Source organism: Anser cygnoides, chromosome 19, assembly GCF_040182565.1.
Source record: "Anser cygnoides isolate HZ-2024a breed goose chromosome 19, Taihu_goose_T2T_genome, whole genome shotgun sequence".
NCBI lineage: Eukaryota > Metazoa > Chordata > Aves > Anseriformes > Anatidae > Anser > Anser cygnoides.
The window spans coordinates 13015419-13043011 of NC_089891.1; the positions used below are offsets into that span (position 1 = coordinate 13015419).

The window sequence follows — 27593 nt, forward strand, 5'->3', positions numbered from 1 at the left end:
CATTTCCAAAGACAGAAAGCTTCTCCACTTCAGCTGTCTGGGATAATTGTTTAAAGTCATGCGAGTTCTGTTAATCTATGACACTTCAGGGCTTTTTTTTTTTTTTTTTGTAAAGTTATTGTCTTTGGCAAAAAAAGGAGTATTTCTTCCCCTCAGGAAGCTGACAGAATACAAAAGCAAAGTAATAGCTTTAGTGCTGACAATTATATCCACTGTGTACCATATGTTCTTGTTCTCTTTTAGTGTTAAGCTATATTGCAGATTCAAGGTTTACTGCACACCATTTCACAACAGCAGTATGTGTTTTTGTGAGCCTAAGTAAGGCTTCAGGGCCAATAAATGGCTATGTTTTGCAGTCTCAAGAAAGACCAGCATGGTGTAGAGAAGCCTCTGAGAAACTAACTGAAAAGGAATGCAGGTATCAATTGACAAGAGATTTCCACTTCAGTTTCACAAAGAAGGGTAAATCTTTGACTTCTCAAATCAGCAATTGCAGTATTTCATTTTGCATGATGCTGCTATTTTTCCACCCATGTAGTTAATAGACCACTGAGAAATAACAAGCAATACCAGCACTAATAAGGTTTTTATTTTTGGCACACTGTTTTCAGTAGCCAGTTACATAATGGGTTACAGGGCAGTAGCTCATAATTAGACAATTATGGGAAAAACAGAACAATAACCTTCTGCTTTTCAAATAACAACCACAAGAACATTGAGAGAATAAAGGCTATAAGTAATTGTGGAGGAACTTCTATTACTAAACCAGTATCTTCAAGCTTTGCCTAGAGGAGACCATGCACATTTATGTTTATACAGAGAACTTGTAAAACTCCTGCTCAGAGAGCTGGAACAGCATTAGTCCTTGCTCCCTCCACACAGCCCATTCAGAACTGCACCACTTTCATTCCAAGCTGAGAAGCTGGGTCAGACTTGTTAAACACTTCATTTTAGTGCAGAAATATTGTACCTGTTTGATTAAAGTTTAATCACTCCTTTATTTTTCATTCTAGGTTTTCAACATAACCAAGGCAAATAGGATTATTTCACTCTGTGTGAGGCTCACTACCATTGCCAGCAGTAAAACAAGTAGAAAAAAAAAATATCAGTCCTCATCGTTTTTGTTTTACATGGTGTCATATGCTAGGATGTGCATGGATAGCATGCAGTAGATAACAATGAAGTCCCATATTATGCACATATGCCCAGTACATATAGCCACTCCTCGGTATCACATTCTTTGCAGATGTAAGGCACCTTCCCCTTCACACATTACCTGCCTGCCTCCTTCCATTGCCAGCTAACACCTGATCATCATACCTAACAACTTAATAGCATGTATACCCATTGCCTATCTAGCACTCTCAATGACCTTGAGGTAGATGCTATTAGTCCCATTTTACAGATGGGGAAACTGAGGTGGTAGCATTAATGGCTTGTCCAAAACCACAACAATGAAGCCAGAATTAGAATTTGAGGGTTTCCACTTCAGTCCTGTGGGTGTGTGGTTTGGTTGCATCTAAGATACTAAAATCATGGCAATAAGAAGCCATGCTCCAAAATAATATTCAAGTCTTCTTTATTATTGTTATTTCTACAGATCCAAATTAGATATGCCAGCAGCAGTTTTATATCAAGAAATGAGAGATTCCAAATAAAAGTTAGGATTAAAAAAATGGTAATAGAGAATAAGACAAAAAGCCAACGAGTGATCAATTCTGTTTAATTCTAGGAGAGACAAAGACATTCTTGAGACCAAAAAAAAATATATATTAAAAGAAGAAAGGAAGAAAGGAAGAAAGGAAGAAAGGAAGAAAGGAAGAAAGGAAGAAAGGAAGAAAGGAAGAAAGGAAGAAAGGAAGAAAGGAAGAAAGGAAGAAAGGAAGAAAGGAAGAAAGGAAGAAAGGAAGAAAGGAAGAAAGGAAGAAAGGAAGAAAGGAAGAAAGGAGAACAAGATTTATTCTGGAAATGCTTTAAGCTGACATTACGTTGTTTTTATTTCAGATTTCACAAAAGAAATACCTTAAAAAACTAAAACCAGTTAACCCAGCCACTATCCACAGAGGGTAGTATAAGCAAAAAACACTAGGCAGAACCTGAGTGAGGAGTCAGCTGTTCCTCTCACTAGAATGCTCCTGTACTAACAGGATACTTCACTGGGGAATGAATACACAAAGAACTGGGGATTAAGCAGTTCTGGGAGGCACAATAACGCCTCCTAGTTGGTACCTTGTTGCTATCCTGGTCTCCTCTGTATCATAAGCGTAGCAAGGATTTACTGATTTTGGAAAAGACAGATCCAACACAGCAAAGACTATTTTTTTTAATTGTATTTTATGTTTGTATTGTATTTAAAGTTTCCTTTAAAAAGGTACTATATCTTAAAATCATGCCAAACTGATAAATTAACTAAGTTATGTAGGATCTCCCATCTCATTGCCAAGAGAAAAATCAATACCCAAGGCTTAAGCGAGCCCTGTGCTAAATAAAATATGCAGGGGCTTTGGGTAGATGCTTGTATGTTTGCCTGAGCTTCAGTTATGGGAGAGCAGGGGTAGGAGGACTTGTACAGTTAGCAATGAAGAACTGTCTTCCCCCTGACACTCCAAATGGCTGGTTGGGTGGAGAGACTGGAGGTGGGAGGGAATAAAGGTGAAGCAATAGTAATGCTTTACTATGGTTCTGGTAAAGCATAGAACAGAACCTTGCACAAATATAAACCGAGTACATCTCTAGGGACAGCTCTGCCTGTTTTTATCAGCTCAAGTTAATGCTGTTCAATACAGTTGCATCTGTTGAACCATCCATCCTGCCCCCCACTCCTCTCTCTTCTCAAAAGAGAGAATGATGGCAAGAACCCTCCCTTCTACCATTTCCTTTCTGAACAGGGCAGGGTGTGTGTGGGGGGGTGAAAAACAAACAAAAAAAACACAGCCACAAAACAAAAAAAACCCACAAAACCAACCAACCAAAACAACAAAAAACACCAAATAAACAAAAAAGAAACAGGCTGTTCCAAAGATGCACTTTGGTTTAAAAAATGGGCAACTTTCCCTTGTAGAATAAACCTACCCCTCCAAAATGGATGTTTTTCTCCGGTACCCACGATAAATTAAAACCAAGCAAGAAGTCTCTGGTTTGACACAATAAATACTTAGAATATATCAAATTAAAAACAAAACAAAACAAAACATAGTTACAAAAGCCTCAATGGAATTCTCTTTCTGACCTACAGACAGATTCTTCACAGACAACAGGTATCTCCGAAATCAGCTGCAGCTCCCCTCTCTGCTCACTGGGCTTGGTCAACAAGTGCTATCACTTACCCTTTGGAATACTGTTAAGACAAAACAATATAGAGCACAAGAAATCTACTGCTAAATTTGTTTTTCATACTGCCAAAGGTGTAGGAAGCAACCATCAGTGGGGAACCCTCACAGCAGTGCACAGTGACAGAGTCACAGCACTAATGTAACATGGACAGGGATAAAACAAAGCATAAAAAGGGAAAAAGGAGAGAGAACCCATAAAAGTTGGGAAAGAAGAGTGAGTGAGTGAGAAAGACCAATCAAATGCAGCTGGACTTCCCAGTTCTGGCAGCAGAGCAGATGAGATGTTGAACAACAGGAAGAGTTCCTTGGGGTCTGTCATAACAAGGAATGTTGTTGGCATTTTCTTCACCATTGACAGTAAGCGAGCAGAACTTAACCCTCTCTGACACTGACACGTGGTTCTGCCAGTGAGCTGTGGATGATCCCAATAATTGATTCAACACCATCTCCCTCCAATAAGGTGCGGTGGTCCCCTTCAATGACATGGACAGACACTTTTCCATCACATACCTGTACAGATGCAAAACAGAAAAAACTTTACATTCTCAATTTACAACCAGCTAGCCACCTGGCTGTTTTGGGTTTGTCAGTCTAAGTTACTCATATTTTACACTACTGTCTCTACCAATTTAATAGAAAACATGACCAGTTTTACTCCGATGCATTTTTCATAGATCATCTACAGGACACTGTTTGGAACTCATGTTTTAAAGCACTGTAGTTTGGCAGCCTGACAGGTGACCCACTCAAATATAAGCTGGGCAGGAAAACGAGCAACATGATACTGATAGAATAATTTACCTACTATATCAAAGAATGACTGAAGTAGCTACCTCCATGCTCTTAAGAAAACCGAATAACCCTCCACTTATCTTTCTCCCACCATCCCCATGCCTCTTCCTTTAAGGGCATTATGGAACTTTAAATCACATTTCATGTTAGCTTGGAATCTAGAATGAATGCAAGTCAGAAGTCTGAAGGGGCAGAAGATGCTAGGAGAAGGAAAGTGATTTTGAAAATCTTTTACTGTACAGATACCAGGAAAATGTCCACAAAGTGTAACTAAGAAAATGCTGCCTCTGTTATCAGAGGGCTGACATTCGCTCTTCAAAGTCTGCCCTCATGCAGTAGCCAAACTTTAGTGGTCTACAGTCAAAAAACAGAGTCTCAAAGTTACTTCTGTTGAGTCACATTCTTCTAGTACCTTTATCATCTATTTAGGTCATGTATCTTTATCGTCTTATTTATTGTCTATTTAGGGAGCTGCAAGAATTAGCTATAGAAAACAGATTATCCAATATAGAGGCTAGACCTCGTTGCTCTCCCTGCCCTGAGAAAAATGTTTGGAACCAATCAACTTATTTGCTTCTTGTGTCTTATTTCTTGTCAGAGCATGATAGCTGCAGAATAACTATTTCTTTCAGTTAGGTTTCATCTTTTCACCCTTCCATAAGAATGGTTTTCCATGCTTTTCTTTTATTCTCCCAACTCTTACAGGAACCTAAACAGCCAACAGGAGGCCTCAGACTGACCTCTGAGAGTCTGTAGTCTCCACCCAGACCTTCTTCATATTCATTGTGAGTCTTCGCCCTCATCAGTGTCACATTCCCATGATACTTTGACTCTGGTATATACTTGTCAGCAGCCTTCAGCTTGTGGTAAAAGGAAGCAGCTGCAAAGCTGAGTGCTTCACGATTGATGTTTTTATGAATCTGAGTTATCAGGTCTGCAGCAGCATTGACACGAGCCTCCAGATCTTTCAAGGGCAAAAGAATCTCCAACAGCTAGAAATATTAACATTTTTTTTCCGCTTTAGTCTCAATATCTGGGAATTAATGTACATTAAAAATAACAAAACAAAACACCCACATCCACATCCCTCCTTTGCAATATAAGAAATGAGCATTACCTTATTATATTCAATGCCCGTAAATTGCTGAACAAAGGCACACAATGCTTCTGTCTCCAGTGCAGCCTCATTTCCTTGGGCCAGCTTGGCTCTGTAGCTCTGAAAAAGCAAGCAGTAAAGAGCTATCAAAAAAACGATATACCCGAGCTTGAATGCTAGATAAAAACAATTCCATAACAAAGGACTTTGAATAGGAAAAGGCGGCAGGGGGAGAAGAAACCAACAAAAAAGAGAAACCGAAGCTTGGTACACAGGAAAGATACCTTGAGGACAGATTAGAAAGCACATCTACAGGTGGCAATTAGCAAGAATCTAGGATCTTTCTAGGATCTCCTAGAAAGCACAATTAAAATGGGAAGGAAGGCTTAAGGAGGGTTTCCTAGCACCCCTACACTAGGATCTTGTCTTGAGGGCTCCATACTAATATTAGTATTTACCATGGCAAGAGCAGCATTTGTGGGTCAGCCCTAGCCAGTTATTGAAGACCACCCCCTACATGCTTCCACTCTTCAGCCATCCTTAAGCATCCACTATCTATAGCTCTGTACCAACTCCTCCAGCAAGAAAAGTCTCAGCTTTTCAGATAGTTCATATCTAGAATATTAAGCTCCCAGTAAGCATTCAGTCCTCCCTGACGACAGAGGATGGTCTCCAGACTGAAGATTTTCTTTGTATTTCTTACCTGAGTGTAAGCTGCCACAAAGGAATGAGACCCATCAAAGAGGAATAGACTGTTGAGTGCATGGGAGGCATTCTGTTGTCCTTGCAGCTGGGAGCACATTTCAAAAGCTACACAGGCACCAAAAGAGTATCCAGCAATGCGGTAAGGTCCTTCAGGCTGTATCTGCTTCATACAGTCAATGTAATAGGATGCCAGACTCTGTATGCTGTCCAAGGGAGCAGCTAGAACATGAAAGTAAGTTAGAAATAGAGTCAGGTGAAACAGACATTAGCAGAGACAATTATGTTTTCATGAACATAGAAACAACCTCATTAGAAACATCCACATTATTTTAAAGGTAAGCTTCTAAATCACAGTAAGCAACCTATATTATGGACAAGGAACAGTAATGCTTCTAGTTTCCAGAGATAGGTAGAACACTATGCCTTGTTTTTCTCCCACATGCTTACCTGCTGGCAGGGACTTAATGAAATACCTAATTGTCCCATTTTCCCCATGCACAAGCTTTTCAATCTAACCTAATACTTCTCATTAGCTGGGGTTGTTAGACACAACCCTGTGTGGACTATAGGTACTGATGCTTGATCCTCTGAGTTTAAGGGTCCAGAAACAAAACTCCTTCTATGAGGAAACTGAAGTTCAAAATGTTAGATTTACAAATTCAAGATACTGAAGAACTGAGATACCTTTTGTGCACTGGAGCCCGTAGCAGGGCATATGAAGTCTGGAAGCGAGAGTGTAGAAAACTGCAATGGATCCCTCAATGGGGTGAACAAGGAAAAGAGGGCGCTCTGTGCTCTGAACATCATTGAGACGGGTAATCGTTGGCCCTTCTGGATTCACCAGCAAGTTGTTCAAATCTAATTTTGGAGGCTCGCCTGGGCCTGTCTTCAACAGCTGGGATGGCTTCAGCTCTTTGAAGGAAAGCACACCAGAAAAACACAGTTAGATACAGGATCAGAGTCTTGGTCTTGTACCATAACCCTAAAAGAGGTGCTCATGGTTGCCCAGATTAGCCCATTGGCTCACAAAATCAAGGCACAGACATAAAGATCTTTCTACCATCACGTGCTCTGTGGCAACTGTATATGCTTTTAGCTTACAGTAAACATGATGTTATGTTGTTTATTCCTACAGATACAAACATACAGCTGCATAAGAATATCCATTTAGGCAGATACTATCCAGGCAACAAGACAGCTTTCACAATCTCTTATGCTCTTCCCCTGGAACTGATAGACCTAATCCAATGTCAGTGCATTTCAGCAATATGTCTGTCATATAAAAGCCTTTCAGCTATAATCATCTTATTTCATGGCCTGATAGAGGCTTATGTCACCAGAGATGAAAACAATGGGTTGGGTGCTTAGTTATTTGTACTCAGATGACTGGTAGCAACCCTAATCCAGGCACTATACCCTCTGCTGTCCCAGACTTGGAGGAAAGTTCACGAAGTTTGTTGATTGTAAGGAGTCGGATTTCTCTCATGGTCATAATGATGTCATAGTCTCTCTCCAGTGTCTGGCGCACCTCCACACCCATCAAGGAATCCAGGCCCAAGTCTGCTAAGGTGCTGTCAGCATTCAGACTACTCACGTCTCGGACACCTGAGGAAAAAAACAGCAGACAAGCAAAAGATCAATTTCTTTTCAGCTCTAGGCCTCTCTTCTCAGCTTTTCTGTTTTTCTTCAAACCTGAATAAACTTCAGCTACAGAGCAGAATTTACCGTTCAGGATCATCTAATGCTTTCAAAAATTACTTCTACAACCCACATCTGGTCATATGGGATCTAGTCTTTAGGGTACGCGTTAAATGTACAGAACTTTATGGCAGGGAATACATCAGTCCCAGCTACATAGCTGTGAACATTAGCACTTCAGCTCTAGACAAAGTTTAGAACAGCCACCTAGAGAAATTTCACATACTGAAGACTGTAACTGAAACCAGTCTCAGACCTAACACAATTAATCCTAGGTTACAAGATGAGATCAAAACAGTTAGCAGTGGCAATGATGGCTTATTGCAACACTTGATACTTATCACATTAGAAAAACTGACTTTTCTTCCAGTCTTAGTTCCCTCTTCCCCTTCAATTTTTGCATTGTTCACATCTCTCATCCTTTCCTTACCTGCAAAAGGCTTCTCATAATAACACCTGTACCCATAGCTTTCCCTCTCCCGCTCCACCTTATTCTGACCCATGTTTCCACCCTTAGGCTTCTTACTAGTTTCTCCCTTCATTGTCTTCAGCCACTCTCTCCTTCCAAACAAACCCTACAGCTGGTACAATTTTCCAGACACTCCCATGCATTTCATATAACTTCTAAAAGCCATGAATGTTTTCTGCAATCAGATTTGCTGTTAGTTACTAGACACAATTCTTTAACTAACCCTCAGGAGACTGTCTAATTTGAGTGCCTCTTTTGGTAGGAAAGAAAAGATCAGTATACACTTCTGTTTGGAAGGGAGACAACTGAAGTGGGACATAGTAGAATTGACAGATTATTCACTTTCAACACAAGAACAGGGGACACTGTGGTAAAAGGAAGCAGGTTCAAAACAGACAGAAAGACATTGCACTTCTTATAACACATAGTTCAGCTATGGTTCACATGGGATCACACACAGCTGATAAGAGAATACACTACCAGTTAATTACTAAGAACATAAAAGCCACTTTTTGCAGCATGGGGAATTCCCAAGCTGAGTGTTTTCAAATCTGGAGTAGCACTCAAGGCGTTAATCATATATTTGCTCCCAGAATTTTCCCCTTGGGAGCTGTTCCTATTGATTCTCCACTTGGAGAAAGGCACCAGTCCACTCTAAACAAAACTGAAGGGACTGAAATAAGTGTACACACGTACAGAAACACACTATGGGAGATAAGCCCACACTCAACAAAATGTATTATTGGAGACAATGAAAGAGAAGGAGCAACTTAAAGTAAAAGACAAACGAATAATGCCCCAATCAACTCAATAGAAACACCACTAGCACAACACACCCACACCACAGCAATCACAGGGAGATGCTGAACAGAGCACCTACAACTGCACAACTGCTTTCCAAAAGTGTTGACATGTAGACACTGTCCAGCAGTGCTTGCTCTAGAGACCTGGCAGGATAAGGGAAAATGGACATTGGCCACTGTTGCCATTGGTTTCTCCATTTGGGATGTCATGTTAGCCCAGCCCTAACAAAACCCTGAAGCTCTCTCCAAAAGGGAGAGGACTAAAAGAAAAGAAACAAGAAGAGAAGAACAGCTGACTCCAAAGGACAACAAATTAAATAGAGGGAAGTGGAAAAGATGAATAAAAATACATTTTTTAAATAAAGGACAGATGGGGAATCAGAGGTGCATAGCATTGCACTAAACAGACCACTCCCAAAACCACCCACCACTCTGAAAGTGGACCAGAAGTCACTGGCTGCTGCCCAGTCATAGCTGAGTGGCTGCAGGAGGGAAACAAGCTTTTGGGCACTATTGGACACAAAATACTGGGACAGATGGACCTCCAGTCTCACCCCATCACACTGTTCTCAGGTTCTCATGCAAACTGCTATGGAAATAACCGTATCAGCAGTATCCCCATGTCTGCTTCAGCAAAGGATGCTTCTAGAAGCAGAGGATGAGGTACTTTACATCAGCCCTCGCTTTCCTCCAAACACCAGTTGAAAACAATATTCCCCTCAGAACATACTGGAGAAATACCACTTCTAGAAAAATCAGCGCCAACTATGCAATTGCTAGTCTTTGCATTTACCAATGATGTGAGCAACAGCTTCTACAAGATCCCGTTGATTGCTTCCTTCGCTTTTCACAGAGACCTTCTCTGCTAGGACAAAACTGGACATGACAGGATGAGGTTGATTCAGGAAGGTATCGAGCACTTCCAGGCATGAGCTGATTTGCTGGGGAATGGTTCCCCCAATCACAACGTCTGTGTTTCCCACTGTCTTCAGGATACCCACATCACCAATGGCCCCCCATTGGATTGCCAGGCCTGTAGGAAAAAAATCAGAAGGAAGAACACACTAGGCAACTAACTAAAACACATGGCAGCAACAAAAGGGAGTTAAAAACAGCTTAAGCAAATGCCTGCATTTCCTTTGTACTGTTAAACAGTCAGTGTTCATGCGTGAACGACTAAGGTTAACAGCTAGGACAGGAAATAGTCTTCAACATTCATTATCATTCTAGACAAGTGCACAAATTTCTGGTGAATTGGTTCTCCTCTGGATGTTTGGTGGGATAGATTTTTCTGGGCAATAAATAGTCATCTTACCTGGGAGCCCATCATGGTGTCGCTGCTCACAGATACGCTCCATGGCAGAATTGGCAAAGCCATAATTACTTTGACCAGCATTTCCTCTTCCACAGCTTACAGAGGAGAACACAACAAAATAGTCCAGATCTGGGCACTTCTTACGAGTCACCCTTGGAATGGAGAAGGAGACAAAGAAACCCATCAGAAAAGCCTGCTAACTATGTGTTGCTGTGGAAGGCTAATATAAGACTAAAATGATTAAGTTTGATCAATTCTGTAACCATAAAACTAGTTCATATTTATCCCTTCTACAGATACGTACCAGTCCAGATGAAGGGTGCCTGAATACTTGGCCTTGTTGACCTCCCAGAATAATTCTGGGGTCTGATTTTCAATCATGGCATCTCTAAGGACCTATTGGAGGGGTTTAAAACAAAAACAAAACAAAAAATCAGTATTCTCTCCAGTTTAAATTTGCCATGGTTTTTGAGATATGAAAGGATATCACTACACAATGGATTTTTGTAAACTTTACAACACAGACGTTGCCTAGATGTCCTCAAATTACAACAAGGCCAACATAGTTTGTGATAAGTCTACTCTTTCCAGTACTGCCACTGCAGTCTTCAACTAGCAAGTTCTGCATAGTGTTTTTCTTGTCCCCAGGAGTCATGGGCAACATTCACCTGACCAAAGAACTAAGCTGGCTGGCCGCATACTGCTGCTTCCCAGGTCAAGGAGCCAGACCCATCAGCCTTTATTTATTCATCAGGTAAGGGCCAAACAAAGTGGTCTTTTAAACACAAAGAGAAAATCTAAAACCTGAACTGCCCTCAGTACAAAAGCCACTTTAATGGCTGCTGTCTCTTAAAAGTCCTAAGTATTTTTGGCACTTACCACAGCCAAATTAAAGATGCCCCCAACTGGTCCAAGCCGCATAGCTTCTTCTATCAATAGCTGTGTTCCTTCTAGTGTTCCAATATCACTAGTAGATACCAACACTTGGATTCCCAGTGCCTTCCATTCTCTAACACATTTAGCCTGGTAGCCTATAAAAAAAAAAAAAAAAAAAGTGAATAATGTCTACGATGAAGCATTCAGACCATCAGGCTTTTATTAGTGGGCTTCCTACACTTTTCTGACCAGATAGGGACCGAATAGCTAAATAAGTGCCAATTCAGCTACAAAAGGAAAACTGGACAAAACCTGAATAGTAGATAGAAATCACTTTAGTTTCAGAAGTATCCTAAACAGATCATAGTGTGGACAAGGGATTTGGAAGAACATTTGGGGGATAGGGTGCAACACTGAAGTGAAATAAACTTAAGAATTTGCGTAATGAGACAGTAAAGAGTGGCTAGATTAGAGCAAGACAACCATCAGTAGCGGCACAACCAAAACTTGGAAAGTACAAAAGGATTTGATCTATATGTTTGCATAAGTGGTGCAATTGTGACCTTGCCAATAGAAAGAAGAAAGCTGTAAAGACAGAAGGAAGTTATGGCTGAATTTGTATAAGTAAACTTTTAAGACTACCACTGATAAGAAATCTTGGTACTGAGACTGTAATCAACCTAATGGCTCAAAACTGAGCAAGAAAACTAACTGGTGTTACCGGACAGTAGGGCACATCTTTCTAGATGAGTTATCTGAAGGAGCAGAAGCAATCATCCACACTGAGAACTTCAGGGATAGAGTATCTTTAGCAAGGTGTTTACAGGCCTTTTCTTGGGGCATGCAAGCCACCACACTACAGCTATTGGACAAGGCAATGAGGCAGCTGGATACAGACATTATAGAGGGGGTAAAGGTAAAAGTAAAGCTACAGAAAAAATCCTGGGTAAGGAAGTAAAAGGCAAACATGGATTGATAGAATTAAGAACTATAAAAAAGAAGAAAAAAGCAGTAGTAGAAAATAGAGGCAGACTTAAAAGATACTTCTTCCTTTAGAATAAAGGGGATGACAGCTTCTTGAAAGCGAGAGAATATATACATGAGAGGAGGGAAAAGGGTGATCAAGACATTCCTATTTGTTGATAAGACACTTAAAATGGAATGAAACAACAAACTGAGGTCAGCTGAAGGCAGTTATGTTCCCCATCATTTACGGTTTTTGCTTACCAGTTCGTATGCCAGAACGAGATGTCAGGACAAGCTTCTGTGCTCCTCTCTCAATTAGCCACCGTGCCAACTCAAGCCCAAATCCTCCCAGGCCCCCTGTGATGATGTAAGACTTGGTCGGTGGACAGGAAGTTCGGGAGATGGCAGAGAGTTTGACTGGTTCAGACCTTCTTAAAGGATATTGCTTCTCCTCTTCTTGGATCTTCCACAGCAAAACAAAACCAAATCAAACCACCAAAAAGCAAGTTAAGTTTGGATACACAAACGTATTTCCTGTCTTTCCACACACAGCTATGCTCCTCCAATCAATTGGGAATCAAACTTGTAGACTGAGTGACAGACTTGACAATGTTACATACATTCCAGTGTCAGTAGCAAAAGCTGTAAACCTGTGCTGTTTTGGTTACACAGCTTCAAGTCAAACTGGATCAGAATATCCGATATAGTACCTACAGAGGATTACAGATGCATCAAAGAATCAAAATTATTATGCCCTTACCTTGATCATAACTTTGCCAATGTGTTTTCCTTGTGCCATGAACCTGAAGGCAGCTTCTACCTCTTCTTTGCTGAAGACTGTACTTCTCAGGGGCTTTACCACACCATTTTCTATGCCTTTTGTCAGCAACTTCGATACTAATTCCCACTCTTCGTTTGCTTCCCCAAAGATTGAATCCAGTAGGATCCCATGAAATGACACATTCTTGAGAAAAAGAGCCATTCCTGGAAAAAGCAACTTTGTTATTACCCGATGCTGCTGCCATTTCAAAACGGAGTCTATCTTCTGCTTCACGAATGTTTTTGTGTAGCTTAGTAGTGTAAAACTGAAGAGTAAAGCAGTCATTAGTTGCTAGAATCCCATGTTTTTCAAAACACATTCTTGCACATACTCTCTAAAAGCTATATTAATTAGGTTGTAATATTACAAGTAGACCAGTTTAACAGAAACTCCACCTATAAAAACTGTGTCAAAACGACAAGCTAATACATGGTCAGTCTGATATTAAAAAAGATGTTTTGTATATAGTGGCAGCTGAGTCAGAAGTCACAGAGGAACTAGAATCCCATATACATCCTGTCCTTCTCCAGTAGGAAACTCTTCTCCATGAAAAGCTTTAATTAATGCTATAGTCTTTTGTAATTTAGTTAGAATTAGGAAGGAGACTGTCAACATTTATTATATGCTATTGTTCTCCAAGAGAACATTCTGGTCACTTTTCACTGATACATCACATTGTAATACTTGAATTTGTTTTTCTATCCAAGAGAAATGGATCCATCTTGCCCTTTTGACATCAAAATGGTGCAGATATTTAGTGAAACAACAAAATAAAGTTCCCTCAGATCAAGTTATCTGTAATTTTCTGAAAAAAAAATCCAATTACTTTCATTCTACAAATGATCAAATTTACCCAGAACAGAGGGCAAAATTTCAGCTTGTATAGCTATGCACTTCATGCGTGGTGTGGTCAACATGCTGGAGGGAAGGGATGGGTGGTGAATGGAGAGCAGCCCTGGGAAGAAGGACCTGGGGGTGTTGGTTGATGAAAAACTCAGTATCAGCCAGCAATGTACTCTTGCAGAACAGACAGCTAACCATATCCTGAGCTGTATCACAAGAAGCATAGCCAGCAGATCGAGGAAGGTGATTCTCCCTCTCTGCTCTGCTCTCTTGAGACCCCAGCTAGAGCACTGTGTTCAGCTCTGGGGCTCCCAACATAAGAAGGACATGGATGTGCTGGTGGAGGTCTGGAAGAGGGCCATGAGTATGATCAAAGGGCTGGAACACCCCTCTTATGAGGACAGGCTGAGAGAGTTGGGATTGTTCAGCATGGAGAAGATGAGGCTCTGGGGAGACCCTATAGTGGCCTTCCAGTACCTAAAGAGGGCCTACAGGAAAGCTGCAGAGAGACTCTTTATCAGGGAATATAGTGACAGGATAAGGGGTAATGGCTTTAAACTAAAAGAGAGTAGGCTTTAGTTTAGATATTACTAAGAAATTCTTCACTATGGGGGTGGTGAGGCACTGGAACAGGTTGCCCAGAAGAAGCTGTGGATGCCCCATCCCTGAAGTGCTCATGGCTAGGTTGGATAGGGCTTTGACAACCTCATCTAGTGGAAGGTGCCCCTGCCCGTAACAGGGTGGTTGGAACTAGATGATCTTTAAGGTCCCTTCCAACCCAAACCATTCTATGGTTCTGTGATGCTATGATTTGCTACTTTTACAGTGCACTAATCTACTACAAATAGACACGTTTCATCCCAAAAAGTTTATAAATATTGTCTAACAGATCTAAGAAATCTAAAAGCTAATCGACAGTGGTAAACAGTGTCATGTGAAGCAAAAGCTGCTTCTTACTACCTTCCAAGCCAAACACTTTGTGGGCAACACATCCTACATTGATTATAAAGAAAGACTTCAGGAAAGATCACTCACTTATTTTGCACGTTTTATGCAGCCTTCTTGAAAAATGCTGAACAAGAAGGTATTCATGGAAAAGGCTAGAGAAATTGTTAGTGATAGAAGCAATGCAAATTTTGCAATGACGCATTTAACACATGGCTTGTAAAGCCAAAGCAAAATTCCTATTTATGAAACAAATGTTTCCGCTAAAAAGCTTTTTCTAAATTTGAAGATTAGCCTGCATTACGATACTAAGTAGGTTGTGCTGTCATGCTTGCTTAAACATAACAAAAGGTATTTCCTGATGCCTCATCTTACCAAGCTGACTGTTGTTAGATAGATCAAATTTGCCTATTTCCAAAAAGCGCCCATGTTGAGCAAGACAACGCAAACTGGCTTGGAGCTTTTCTTCTGCCAAGGAATTCAGCACAAGGTTGACACCTGCAATGAAAGAAGAAGCAACTTTAATAAACTCAAGTCTGTGGAGAGCCTACCCCTGTTTTATAGTGATCCCTTTCGTCTTCAGAAAGTGCAGCTATGTAACGTGGCACAGCTAACTAAAGAAGGAAAAATATTTTTGAGTTCACACCTTTTCCATTGGTAACTCGTAATATATGTTGCTCAAAGGTAGTATTTCGGGAGCTGGCAAAGCTATTGGCATCCAGCTGTGGGAACCTTGCTTGGAGATATTGGCGTTTCTCAGCAGAGCCTAGAAGTACAAAAGAAGTAGATGACTGAATGATGTTAGTACTTTTATGTTAATTCTTTAGTGATGAAAACAATCCATTTTCATCTTTGAGGTCTCAAGAAAAGATGTGCAGTCTAAGCAGCCACCAAGCAGTTGCTTCAAAGCTCTCAGGCTCTCAAGGTGTCAAATGTTAGGACAGAGGCTAGTCATTTATGGGACACAGAAATGACCAGAAACAGATGAAGCCTTACAAAGGATAGACACTCTTTGATCACATCACTGAATTTAAAATGAAGCAGTTTTGTTCTCCCATACTTCTGAATTACATAATATACAGAAGGTAGATAAATTTTCTGTGCTGTGGAAATTTCTAGCACATAGTCAGTAGCTGTATTCACTGTGTATCCCTTCCTCAGACTAGAAACTAGGTCAAGGTAGCAGTAGATCATGCTTGGGGGAAAAAATATGTACGTAAATATATTTTTTATATACACGTGTGTATGCATATAACAAAAAAAATGTAGGCATATATACACACACACACACAGATACATTTAATAAAACTGGATTCTTGGTACCCACCTACAGTAGTAAAGACACGGCAGCCCATGCTCAGGGCAATGGCAATGGCTGCTTGGCCCACACCTCCTGAGCCAGAGTGAATAAGGACACTCTCACCCTTCTTCATACCACCTCGAACCACCAAGGCATAATAAGCAGTGGCATAAACCACAGGCACCGAAGCTGCTTCTTCCAGAGTCCTAGGAAGCAAAGTGAAGGGGAGAAGAGATCTTTACCCTTGGAAACCTCCCAGATTCTCCTGCTGAAGTTTGCTTTTCAGCAATGGGAAGGTTAAACTGCCAAGATAGACCAAAGAGTATAAATGGTTCTCAACAATACGACAGATTACCACAGTGGCCAAGCACAGCTAAGGGCTTTATTCTTCTACGGAAGTATTTCAGTAACTCACCAGTAACATAATCCACACTAAAAATCTTTGCATATACCAAAACACAAGGAGCTAAAAGCCCAAGAAAGAGATGAAAAACTAGTACAAGCCACTGTAGAAAAACAAAACAAAAACAAACAAACAAAAAACCCACAGTGCTCAGCTCCTGCAGTGAATCAGATGACTGAGCCAAACCCTGCTCGGGAGACTATAGCTCTATTATCATTTCCCAGAGTAGAATCTATCCATTATGCAGTCCTCTAGTCAGATCAGGGTTGTCATCAGCATCAGGCAGCAAGGCAAATCTTACCCACGTACATGAAACAGAAAACAGAAGATGACCTACCAGTTTTTAGGGACTTCCCATAGAAACCTCTTCTCACAGTCTACCACTGTAGCCAGCCCTTTTGCTGGCAGCAATCCCATCACCCTTCTTCCAGCCAGGTCCCGTCCTGAGAACTCCATGCCTAGCATGCACTGCTGTGAAGCCCAGTTACCTGAAAGAAGGTAAACATCTTTTACAAAGGAAAACTTCTCTTCTAAAATCTTTTGGTAGAGAATTTACTGAAATAGTAGTCCTTGAAAGCTGGAACCCTAGAGACAGAAAAAATGCTAAGATTTGTCTACTATGTACACGGTACATAAGCCACCGCAGTTAATCTCTCATTCTTAAGAGCAAGAATAGCAGAAAACGACTTGGTCTCATTAAATTTTACTCTCTGTCCTTGATCGTATTGCTTTAGTTTCCGGCTTGCACCTGAGAAGTTTCACTGAAACATCCTGTTTCAATGACACTTTTTTTGCTCTTTAAAAAAGAATGATACATAAACTAGAAAGGGTGATCACAGAGAAAACAGGTTTACTGCTAAACCTTTGTATCTGTGAACACACACTTTAGGAAGAGACTAATCTCAGTCACGAAGGAAAACACAGCCCTAGTCAAAGTCACTCATAGTCAAAGTCTCCAAACATACTTTTTACTTTGTTTAAATGAAGCTTCAAAACCATTTCACAGACATTAATCCTTAACTCCTTACCAAGCTAGATGATAATCTACATTTCATAGACAGCAGATACTTCACCTTGCGTTATTCTCCCCTAAAAGCAAAACATGTCCAGTAGCATGGCAGCATGAAACTTCAACATTCTCACCTTGGTATGTACCTTGCCCATCTCTGAAACCTCCAACATTTCACCTCATGCTTGGTATCTATGCAATGGGGCTAATAATGTTTCCTTCACAGCATTTTAACAATTCTGCCGTGTGAAAAATGGGGCTATAAGTGGAAGTAGAACTTGCAAGTTTTAGGTGCATAGTCCTGAAGTATGGCTATACTTCCTTTTCAAAAGTGTACTTTCTTGCTAAACAAAAGCTGATACATACTTTATCCATTGCATAAATAAAATTAATGAAGTTATGTGAATAAATTATATCATAGTAATATATGAATAATTTTTCTTTTAGTGTAATTTTAGCTTACCAGGGATAGCATCTGGAGAAAGCTTTCCTGTGGCCAGCATAATGTCCCGGAAATTAAGAGATGCATAATAGACTTTACAGAGCAGAACATCTGGATTAGTTGTGTAGAAGTGCTGAAGTGGGGAAACAATCCAATGAAGGGATGAGAGATCTCCACGAGTCAACGCATTGACGTAGGCATATTCTGTCAACTCCTGAGGTTGTCCTGCAGAAGGAAGAACAGATTAACTTTATACACATTAACACGGGGACACACTTTCCAGAGTGAGTAAACTCCATGCGTAATTGCTGCCTTCTCCTCTATTTGCCCTCCACGCAAAGCTCTTACTTACCCTGCAATTCTGCCCATACCCTAAATACCTTATCCCTCTTCCTGGTACCAGAGCATGCTACTATTCACTCTGAGCTGGAACGGAAGAATTCCAAATTATCCACTTATTAAATAATAATAAAAATGTGGGAACAATAGCTACTCATAGTCTATGAAAGTCCATTCATATTCTATTCTTTTAAGCCCTGCAAGTGATCCTTAAGCCTCAAAGCAGTTACCTTGCTGCAATGGGAGATGCCTGAAGGAGCCCCACTTTCCATCGCGATATACATTCATCACCAGATCTCTCTGAACAATCTCCTGCATCTCCAGAGAAGAAAGACTAATGGATGGGACAGCCGATGAAGGGTTCAAGTTGGAAACGAACACACACCTAGAAGCGAAGAGTTGTCATTATGTTTGTTTTGGTATAAGACTGAAAAGAACCTAAGACAAAAACATCTTTTCTCCAACTGTGACTCAAGGGCATGCTTTTGTACCTGATTCTGTGACCTTCTGCTTCCAGGCGGAGACAGTTCACCATGCCCAAAATTCCTGAGTTCCCACAACTGGTGGCAGTCAACCACACAGGCTGCTCCGATTGGTCGGCCAAGATCTCCTACAAGACAAACCCCAGACTGTTTTGCCAGGAACCTCAGAAAGAAAACACCCCTTGTATCCTTAAGGCAGAGATGAATAAGTTGTACTTTAAGAAAAGCAATTGAACAAATACATACTCTTTTTCTCCCCCCGCAACCCCAATACTGCTAAATATCTCATTAAGAAAGTGTAATGATTTGGAAAGCCAAATATCCAAAACACAGGAATTCTCACCTTTAAGGATTCAACCCACTTATAATGGGTCTCATCTATTGGGAGAAAAATGGGTGTTTTGGCAGGGGATTGCCGGCGACACAGGAAAATAACTGAGCCAAAGAAAGATCTCTTCATTGCAATTAGATTCAGTGAGGCCTTGCTGAATACGCCTTCCCATTGTGCCTGTCAAATCACATACAACAACAATTAAAGTTTGTGATGTTTCTTTTGAATCAATTAAAACTACAAACCACCTTGCTGAGTCTCCCTGAAGACTGCCTCACTGGGAACAATAGGCCCTGTCCACCATTTTCTTGCTTTTGCTGGAAATTTTGGTGTTAGCTCTGTACTGTCTCAGTACAAATACATATTTGTTTAACATGGCAGTATTTTATCCATGTCTAGACTATTCCTTCTTCCCTAAAATACCTTCTGAATGCAGTAGTACAAGTATCTCAAAGCCCTGGTTAGGCAATTTGTCTTACTACACTATGAGATATGCAAAAAGCAGAGCACTAACCATGCTGGAAAATCCCATATAGGATTTGAATGTGCCTAAAATTTAATTTCAGCAGTCTAAGAAAGACAGATCTTCAGGGACAAAAAGAATGTACAAATCCCAGCAGAGAAAATAACAGAAGGGGAAAACACTGAGTTTATATATTACTAATCTAGGTTGTGTAAGCCCTATCTGCAATAGAAAAAGTGGGACAGAGGAAGCACAAAAAAAACCACAAATCACCTAAATTCTTCAATCCTGTGAGAGGGGAGGGAGAAGCCTGGAAGCAACAAACTTGTAGCAGGGAAGGAGCACCTATATGCTTAAATTATATTGAAACAACACTTCAGAAAAACAAGAGAACGAAAACGCATGCGTGACACATGCAGGAACACTGAAGCTCTACAATTTTAATGAAATAAAGACGACTACAGGCTATATAAAACAGCAGGACATTTTGACAGTGTGATATGTGATATCAAGGACTATGGGAAGTTTTCTGGACAGGGACATTGTAAGAACTCTAAGACCCATTCTTGCCTCCGTATTGTAGTGAGTGGGGCTACATCTGGCTGGCCGCTGGTCAACAGCGGTGTTCCCCAGGGTTCGATTCCGGGGCCAGTTCTGTTCAGCATTTTCATCAGCAATTTGGATCCAGGAGTTGAATGGTTGAATGCATCCTCAGCAAGTTTACTGATGATACTAAACTGGGAAGTGCTGTTGACTCCCCTGAGGGACAAGAGGCCTTGCATAATGTTCTAGATAGACAGAAGCACTGGGCAGTTCCCCCTCCTGTTTATATGCTCCCTTCAAGTACTGGAAGGCTGCAATGAGGTCTCCCTGGAGCCTTCTCTTCTCCAAGCTAAACAAGCTTCCCTCAACCTTTCTTCAGAGGAGAGCTGCTCCAGCCCTCTGATCATCTTAGTGGCCCTCCTCTGGACTCATTCCAAGAGCTCCGCATTCTTCGTGTGCTGGGGGCCCCAGGCCTGCACACAGTATTCCAGGTGGGGTCTCACAAGAGCAGAGTAGAAGGGGACAACCACCTCCCTCTCCCTGCTGGCCACCCCTTTTTTAATGCAGCCCAGGACATAGTTGGCCTTCTGGGCTGCAAGCGCGTGCTTAACTATTATGTAAAGTCTCACCTCCTTTTGATATTAGAGCTGGAGGAATGATATTCTGACACTGAAGCCTTTTAGGATCCTACAGTGAAAAAGCTGTATCCTCTAACCCAACAACGCATCATGTTATTTTAGCTATAACTGAGTTGTCCTGGCCAGTGTGTTCCTAGAGATTATATAGATATATGCGTGACAATGACTATTTTTTAATGCATTAAGAAAGGCATTCCTGATTGAATTTGCTGTTTACTCTTCCAATCTAATCTGTGGCAATTGACAACTCTTTTCTTCTGAAGTAGTATTCCTTAAATATATTCTTACAGAGAGCCTCAGTGGAAAGCAACATCTACTCAACATTCATCACAAGGAAGTATGCAAGCAGCAGACTTCAGACTAACCACAGAGAAAATATTTGTCCTTCCAGGATGTTTACCTGAGACAGGAAGCTGTGCTTCTGCTGCAGATCTGGGCTTGTAAGGAAGCTGACAATTTCTCCAAGAGTTTCTCCTTGAAGAAGGGTGTGTAGCAAAACAAACCCTCCTTCTTTCACTGCAGCTGCCAAATTAGAGACAATTTTAGTGGTGTTCCCTAGAACATTTGTTGAACAGTTGTATACCACCAGGTCAGCATTGGCCAGGTTTCCAGAAGGAGGGTTAGACGGATCCCACTGGCTAAAGGAAATTCCAGCATCCTGTAGCTCTGTTTCATTAGCTGAAAGAGCTTCAAGGGTGCAATCAGTGGCAATGTAGTCCAGCTGCAATAAGGGCTGAGTATTCAGAATACTCTTGACACGAGAGAACAGATGTCCATTTCCTGCAAGAGCCTGTTAGAAAAGAAAGGAATTGGAAATGGAAAACCAAGCTGAAAAACGAATGATATTCAGAATTGTAACTGCAATAATAGAAGTATGTGATCAGGTTACTGGGAGGCATGGAAACGCGAGCTACGATTCCATCCCAGGCTTCCAGCTAACCTCCACTATCTTCATCCTGTGACTGGTCATGTTCTCCAATGCCACATCCAGGCAAGTCTTCAACTCCGAAGAATCTAGCAAGCCACTGAGAAGAGGGTCATCCTGGAAGTGCATTTTCTCTTGAGTCACGATCTGTTCCAGCTCAGAATGTAGGTTTCCATTCAGTTCCAGACGGCAGATTTCAGCAAGGATATGCTGAAGGCCCTTCTGCATGGGTGAAGACCCTGCAGCAGCTCCTGTAGTTTCTAGGCCGTGGATGACTAATTTGACACCATGCACAGCCACTTTAGCCTGTAAGTTCTTGATCAGACCTATGGAGTAGAAGAAGAAACGAAAGGAGGAGTCAGATTTTCCAAAGATTTTTCTTATCCTCTTTCTGAAGAGAATGTCCCCTCCCCCATTTGCTATACCAGGTGATCACCACTGATCAAGTCATAGTCTTGTATCATCAGCCTAGCCACAAAGACATAGTGCATTATTCTGTGCTTTCCCATAATTACAGATTATACAGTAGCTGCAGCCTCAAAACAAGTAAGGTTTGTGCCAAGACAATCTGAACCACCAAGACTACCCAGGGTAAGGCTCCAACTAAAAGAGGGCAACTAACAGAAAATCTGTGATTGACAAGAGCTTTAGAGAGTCGAGGTGGAAAGTTGTATTTTTCCACAAATACAAAAGTGAGTAGAAGTCTTTGCTTTACAACTGAATGGGAAATAGCTGATTTTGACTGAGATCAGCAACAGTGCTAACAAAAAAAAAATCCCACTACAGATAAAAACTTTGGCGACAGTATCTGGATAGGAAGATATACTGACAAAAAAAAAAAAAAGGAAATAAAATCTTTAAAACTTATTGTCTAATCAAAGGATGAGCATGAAGTCACTATACCAACATAGAATACCAAAAATGACATCTCAAGGCATAGCAAAGACCTCAAAAAACAACCCACAAACCCAAAATAAAGAAAACCTCCACTCAATTCCTCCCTGCCTCCTTTGATAGAGAGACAAGAAGGCAAGGAGCTGGGCACAGATGATGTCTCCCCAGCCAGAGAGCATTAAACTAGGCTACTGGTTTCACAACAGTCTAAGCTGCTTTTATTCTATTCTTGTGGCAAACGTAAATTTTCTTTAGCATATCTCACTAAAACACTTTTCCTCCTTGGATAAGCTCTTGTGCCCACAAATAAATGGGAACAGACATGTCACCTTCCCCATCGTGGCAGTTCAGAGGAAAAACAAAACAAAGCAAACTAAGAAAGCCAAAGACTCAATGAAGTAGGCTTTCTTATCAGTTTTTGAAGTAAGCAGACTGGATTTCTCCAAGAAGCAGCTGATTTCTGCCTCTCTGCTTACAGGAAAGGTTGTGCTATTTGACACATTGCCCGTTAAAGAAGTGTAGATGCCCCCGCCTGCTGGCTTTACTCCTACTTGCATTCTAGAGGTACCTCAGGCAAAAGTAGTTTTTAGCTTCTAACAAGTGTACAGACATAGGACTCCTGCTGAAGTCTTGTACAGAGACCAAAACTTAATTTCTTAATTGCTCTAAGGATTGAAGTAGTATGAACAGTTTCTTTCAGTTCTGGCAAGCTGGAAGATTCCCCTAGTGTGAAAACGAACCAACCCCACTCTACCTACCTTTGCAGTGCTCCAGATAGGCATGAAGCTGGGCACTGGAAGACAAACAGTTACTCTCATTATAGGGAACAAAGCAGAATTTTTCCAGGGTGGGAGGGATTCGTTCCTGTTGTCGTCGTGGTGCCACAGAAGCATGAAGACCATTAATCTGAACACCTCCTGCTTTGAGGCTGTTAAGACAGTGGTCAACAACAACATCTAAAGCTGAAAGACAAGAAACAAACATAAGCTTGCATCAAACTCTATAAGCATTTTCTTCAAGGTGACCAGATGAACAGTGAGTGCTATATCAGACCGTTACAAAGGGAGCTGTAGAATAACTTGGAGAGTAAGACGGCCCCTGAAGTCCATCCTACTTCTAAGAAAGTCAAACATTCACACACACAGCACTCAAAGGAACTTGTAAAAGCCCAAGCACAAAAGACATTACCTTCTACATTGTCCTGGTATTGGCACACATGCTCTGGATGCAGCACTGGGTCAATATACACTGAGCGAATCCTGGTAGGTAAGCGTAGACTGCGCCCAGTCTCAGCTAAGACTATCATGTGTAGCAAGGTGTCAAGGAAGGTCACCCAGTTTCCATTCCACAGAACTTTCCCTGCACTTGCTGCAGAAGAAGAGAGAGTGGAAACCTCACTGTAATTGTGTCATTCAGCAGATGTGCGAAGTCGTTACTTAACTACAAAGTCTGTTGTATGCACCCAGCTTCCCCTGTAAACTCCAGTAATCAGTTCTGCACTGGAGATAACAGCTTTCCCAGTGCCCTGTTAGAACACTTAGTTGTTCTCTGTTACCACACTAAAAAGTATAATTACTCCACAAAGCATAGTCAAGTGGACCATTAATACAAATTGAACTAAAAGATCAAATATTCGTCATTACAGTAACTATGTTCATCATTCTTCTATAGAAAGTAAATTCACCTTCACCGTTGCATTCCAGAACACCCTGGAAAGTTGGTCCATAATTATATCCACGAAGATGCAGCTCTTGGTAAACGTCTTCCTTCAAGAGGCCAGACTTTGAGCTTGTGTCTAAATGAGTCTGAAAGGCAGCTAGCTGGTTATGAAAGTTCTTCAGAGCATCGTTTTCTAGGAGGCTAATCTTCCCTGATGGGCACAGTGGCAAGAATAAGAATCATCAGTGTTTATGCATAATGGATTTGAGTAGGCCAGGGCATGCACACACACTTCATTCACTTACCACTCACAGCCAAATTCCCATTCCCTGACACTTCAAAGCAGTGGGAAGCAGGCATGATTCGAACTTCCAACTGCACTGATCCTGCAAGAAACATTGAGGAAGACAGGGCTGCAAGGTCATTTACTGCCTCCATTCTCCAGCATCATTTCCAGACTCACTCCACACAACATGGAGTAAAGGTGACTGTATGTGTTACTTGACTGAACAATGAGTAATTTCATACAGTCATGTTGCACTCCCAATCCTTCTACCTGCCCCCCCCCCCCCCCCCCCCCCCCCAGTTCCTCTTCACTTTTCCTTTGCATTTTTTTCCTTACGCTCCTTTAATTGTTGCAGTTGTGACAATACCACTCACTTACCCTTTTTGGGAAGGATAGTTGCCTGATGAATTATAACTTCTTCAAACATAACGGCTGTTTGCTCCATGGCCATGCCAAGAGACCGTGCCAGAGATCGCCAAGCCAGCACAAGGTACCCAGTTGCTGGGTACAGGATTCTGCCGTCAATGCAATGACCAACCAGGTAATGGTCAGGAGAGTCAGGACTCACATCTGTGAAAGAATAAAGAGCAGAATAAAAATAATATAAACTCACAAATAAAGAGATCTTTTGCCCTAAATTTCTTTAAGAGGATCTAGTGTTTTCCCCAGCAATCCCGACTGGCAACATGCCAATCTTACGACTGCTGTCAGTCTGAATCAAGACAATTTCCTCCTCTGTTCATATTCTTTAACCTCATTTCAGAAGTAGATCCAGTCTCTCTGAAAACGAATAAATAAAAATATACGAAGCTTCAGAAGATGACTTCAAGGATGCTGTCCTTTGAGTATCCTTTTCCTAGTTTTATAAAAAATGCAGAGGTAAAGTAGGAAAACAAACAAAACCAACTGACAAACATACCAATATTGTAGACTGAAGCAGATGCAGAGCCTTTGGAACCTGATGGGAAGTCTTCAGCTTTTGGAACATCCCAGTCCTGGCTGTGGTCCCATTTGATATATGGAGAAATAAGGGGTGTTCCCACAGGGACAGGGTATTCCACAGATGGGAACAAGTTGTTTCCAAGAACATTTATGCTAGGAAGACAAAAAGGATCAAGACAATTGGAGGGAAAAAAGAAAAAAAGAAAAAAAAAGAAAATTGCCCATAATACTTAAAGGTCATATAGTAACTGTTCCTGGGCTCCATGTCTGAGACTTCTCCAGGGGTTCCATGAACATGTACTGTAGCCAAATATGTTAATTCTAACAGTCTATGAGATGCAAAGTTTACTTTCTGTGAGCCAGCTCCAGGTTCCTAGGCCTCTGGAAATGGATTCCTTCTCTTTGAAAAGCACCTCCCCAGCCCAAGCAATCTCTAACCTGCGGAAATGTTTCCTAAGTGAGCAAAAAAAATATGTAAAGCATACGTGTAAATCCCATTTTTCCCAATTTTGTTGAAGGAGTATTTCAATCATGGTGAAGACACGCATGCTAGAGAAGAGGCTTGAATTCTCTCCTAACTGATACCCCACTCACCCTTGATCCCTTAGTCTCCTTACCCAGTTAAATGAATCTTTCCAGTCTGTGTTAGGAAGAACTCCAAGTTATTCTTCTGGTCCTTCTTCATCAAAGGTAGAATAGTGCATGATGGTTTCAAACTTCTCCTCAAGATAGCCTGGTCAAGTAGAGTTCAGAAATCACTGGTGGAAAGTATTACTAACTATTTTGCCTCTGATTTTCCCTCCCTTCCACACACTACAAAGAAACTGTTTTGTCAAAACTGCTTCTGCACCTGTGCCAGGTGCTAGAACGTGCACATTTTAACAGGCTAGAAGCAGCAGAGCACAATACCCTTCCAGCCACCCAGGAAGCTGCATGTCTTGTAAGGAAGAATATATGTAATATTCATGAAATTCTGTCAAATCACACATCTCCCTTTCCCAGGCAAATTGCCCTGTGAAATCAACAGCTACACTTCAAGAACTGCAAGATCACCCCCTTGAGCCTCCCACTTGTGCACCACCCCTCCTTAAGCTCTTGCTCCCAGGATCAGCCTTTTTCAGTCTGTAGCTTCCTAGAGCATTTTCCAAACAACTGCTATTAAATCAAAAACCCAGCCTTGAACATCTGATCCAAATTTGATCTGTTCTTTAATTTGGTCTACAGTCTTTAAGTGGGAGAAGGAAGAAGGAAGAGAAAAACAACAATCTCAAACCCAGCTGATGAAATCATTAGTCACTTGCATTAGATTCCAAAACGGTGCAGTGATTTTAATATTAAGTAAAAAATCTTTTTAGAGAAAAATACATGTCTATACAGTTCTGCTCTGATTCTCCCTTCAAGTCGCACTTTCAAAGCACAAATAAAACTAATATACATAAAAAATATATACTGGATAGGAACTCAGAAGCACTGTACAAGTATAAAACTTGATTCACAAATGGATCTTCTTAAGATTTGTCTCATTTTGCGTGCCATGGAGCAAATAAAAAGGACCAGCTCTTGAGACTTACGGGACAAGCACAAGACTACAGAATTGATCTTGTGAGACAAGCACAACCTAGTGTACCTCATGTACTGCATTCTCTGCTAAGGGGCTAATTCACAATGACCAGTTCTTATGGGATGGGAAAAAGGGAATAATGATCTGATAATTGTGGGGGGTGAAAAAAGTTTATGAAAACAAAAAGCTCCTGTGGTCTCAGACTACTTAGCCTCGAAGGACAATGCTTACTGGTACTATTGCACTACCATTCCAAAGAAACGTCCTAAAGTTCCTAAAATAGCTACTTGCAATTTTTACCCTGCGAAACCTACAAGAACTACTATTACCATAACCATACTGTGAATGGTATTTTCCTCAACTCTACTTAAAAATTTTAGTATCTAGGTATCACTGAGAAGGGAATACTTGGTCTGGTTAAGAACTATGCTTTCTTTCACATCATATTTGGGGAGGGACTCTATTACGGAGCATAGTGATAGAACATGGGGTAATGGCTTTAAACTAAAAGAGGGTAGGTTTAGAATAGATAGGAGGAGGAAGATATTCTTCACTATGACGGTGGTGAGGCACTGGAACACACTGTCCAGAGAAGTTGCAGATACCTGCTTTCTGTAAGTGTCCAAGGCTAGGTTGGATGGGACTTTGAGCAACCTGGTCTTGCGGAAGGTGTCCCTGCCCACGGCAGTGGGGAGTGAAACTAGATGATCTTTTAG

The 27593-nt window shown here is 41.2% G+C and overlaps 1 protein-coding gene across 1 annotated transcript in view; it reads right to left on the reverse strand.

The window, feature by feature from the left end:
• Positions 1–567: 567 nt before the first annotated feature.
• The window catches only part of FASN (fatty acid synthase), a 47530-nt gene continuing 20504 nt past the window's right edge, over positions 568–27593 (reverse strand). Inside the window, exons 15-43 of the mRNA XM_048050305.2 lie at positions 25934–26049; positions 25294–25469; positions 24753–24944; positions 24394–24474; positions 24114–24299; positions 23618–23797; positions 23188–23391; positions 21551–21861; positions 21011–21400; positions 18979–19143; positions 18645–18763; positions 18384–18538; positions 17836–18039; positions 16701–16851; positions 15988–16166; positions 15307–15426; positions 15036–15158; positions 12813–13036; positions 12314–12515; positions 11090–11241; positions 10515–10606; positions 10211–10362; positions 9689–9928; positions 7342–7530; positions 6610–6837; positions 5924–6144; positions 5242–5340; positions 4865–5116; positions 568–3842 (exon numbers count right to left, since the gene is read on the reverse strand). Coding sequence (XP_047906262.1) covers positions 3705–3842; positions 4865–5116; positions 5242–5340; positions 5924–6144; positions 6610–6837; positions 7342–7530; positions 9689–9928; positions 10211–10362; positions 10515–10606; positions 11090–11241; positions 12314–12515; positions 12813–13036; positions 15036–15158; positions 15307–15426; positions 15988–16166; positions 16701–16851; positions 17836–18039; positions 18384–18538; positions 18645–18763; positions 18979–19143; positions 21011–21400; positions 21551–21861; positions 23188–23391; positions 23618–23797; positions 24114–24299; positions 24394–24474; positions 24753–24944; positions 25294–25469; positions 25934–26049 — 5241 coding nt within the window. The 3' untranslated portion in view covers positions 568–3704. The remainder of the gene's footprint in view (positions 3843–4864; positions 5117–5241; positions 5341–5923; positions 6145–6609; positions 6838–7341; positions 7531–9688; positions 9929–10210; positions 10363–10514; positions 10607–11089; positions 11242–12313; positions 12516–12812; positions 13037–15035; positions 15159–15306; positions 15427–15987; positions 16167–16700; positions 16852–17835; positions 18040–18383; positions 18539–18644; positions 18764–18978; positions 19144–21010; positions 21401–21550; positions 21862–23187; positions 23392–23617; positions 23798–24113; positions 24300–24393; positions 24475–24752; positions 24945–25293; positions 25470–25933; positions 26050–27593) is intronic.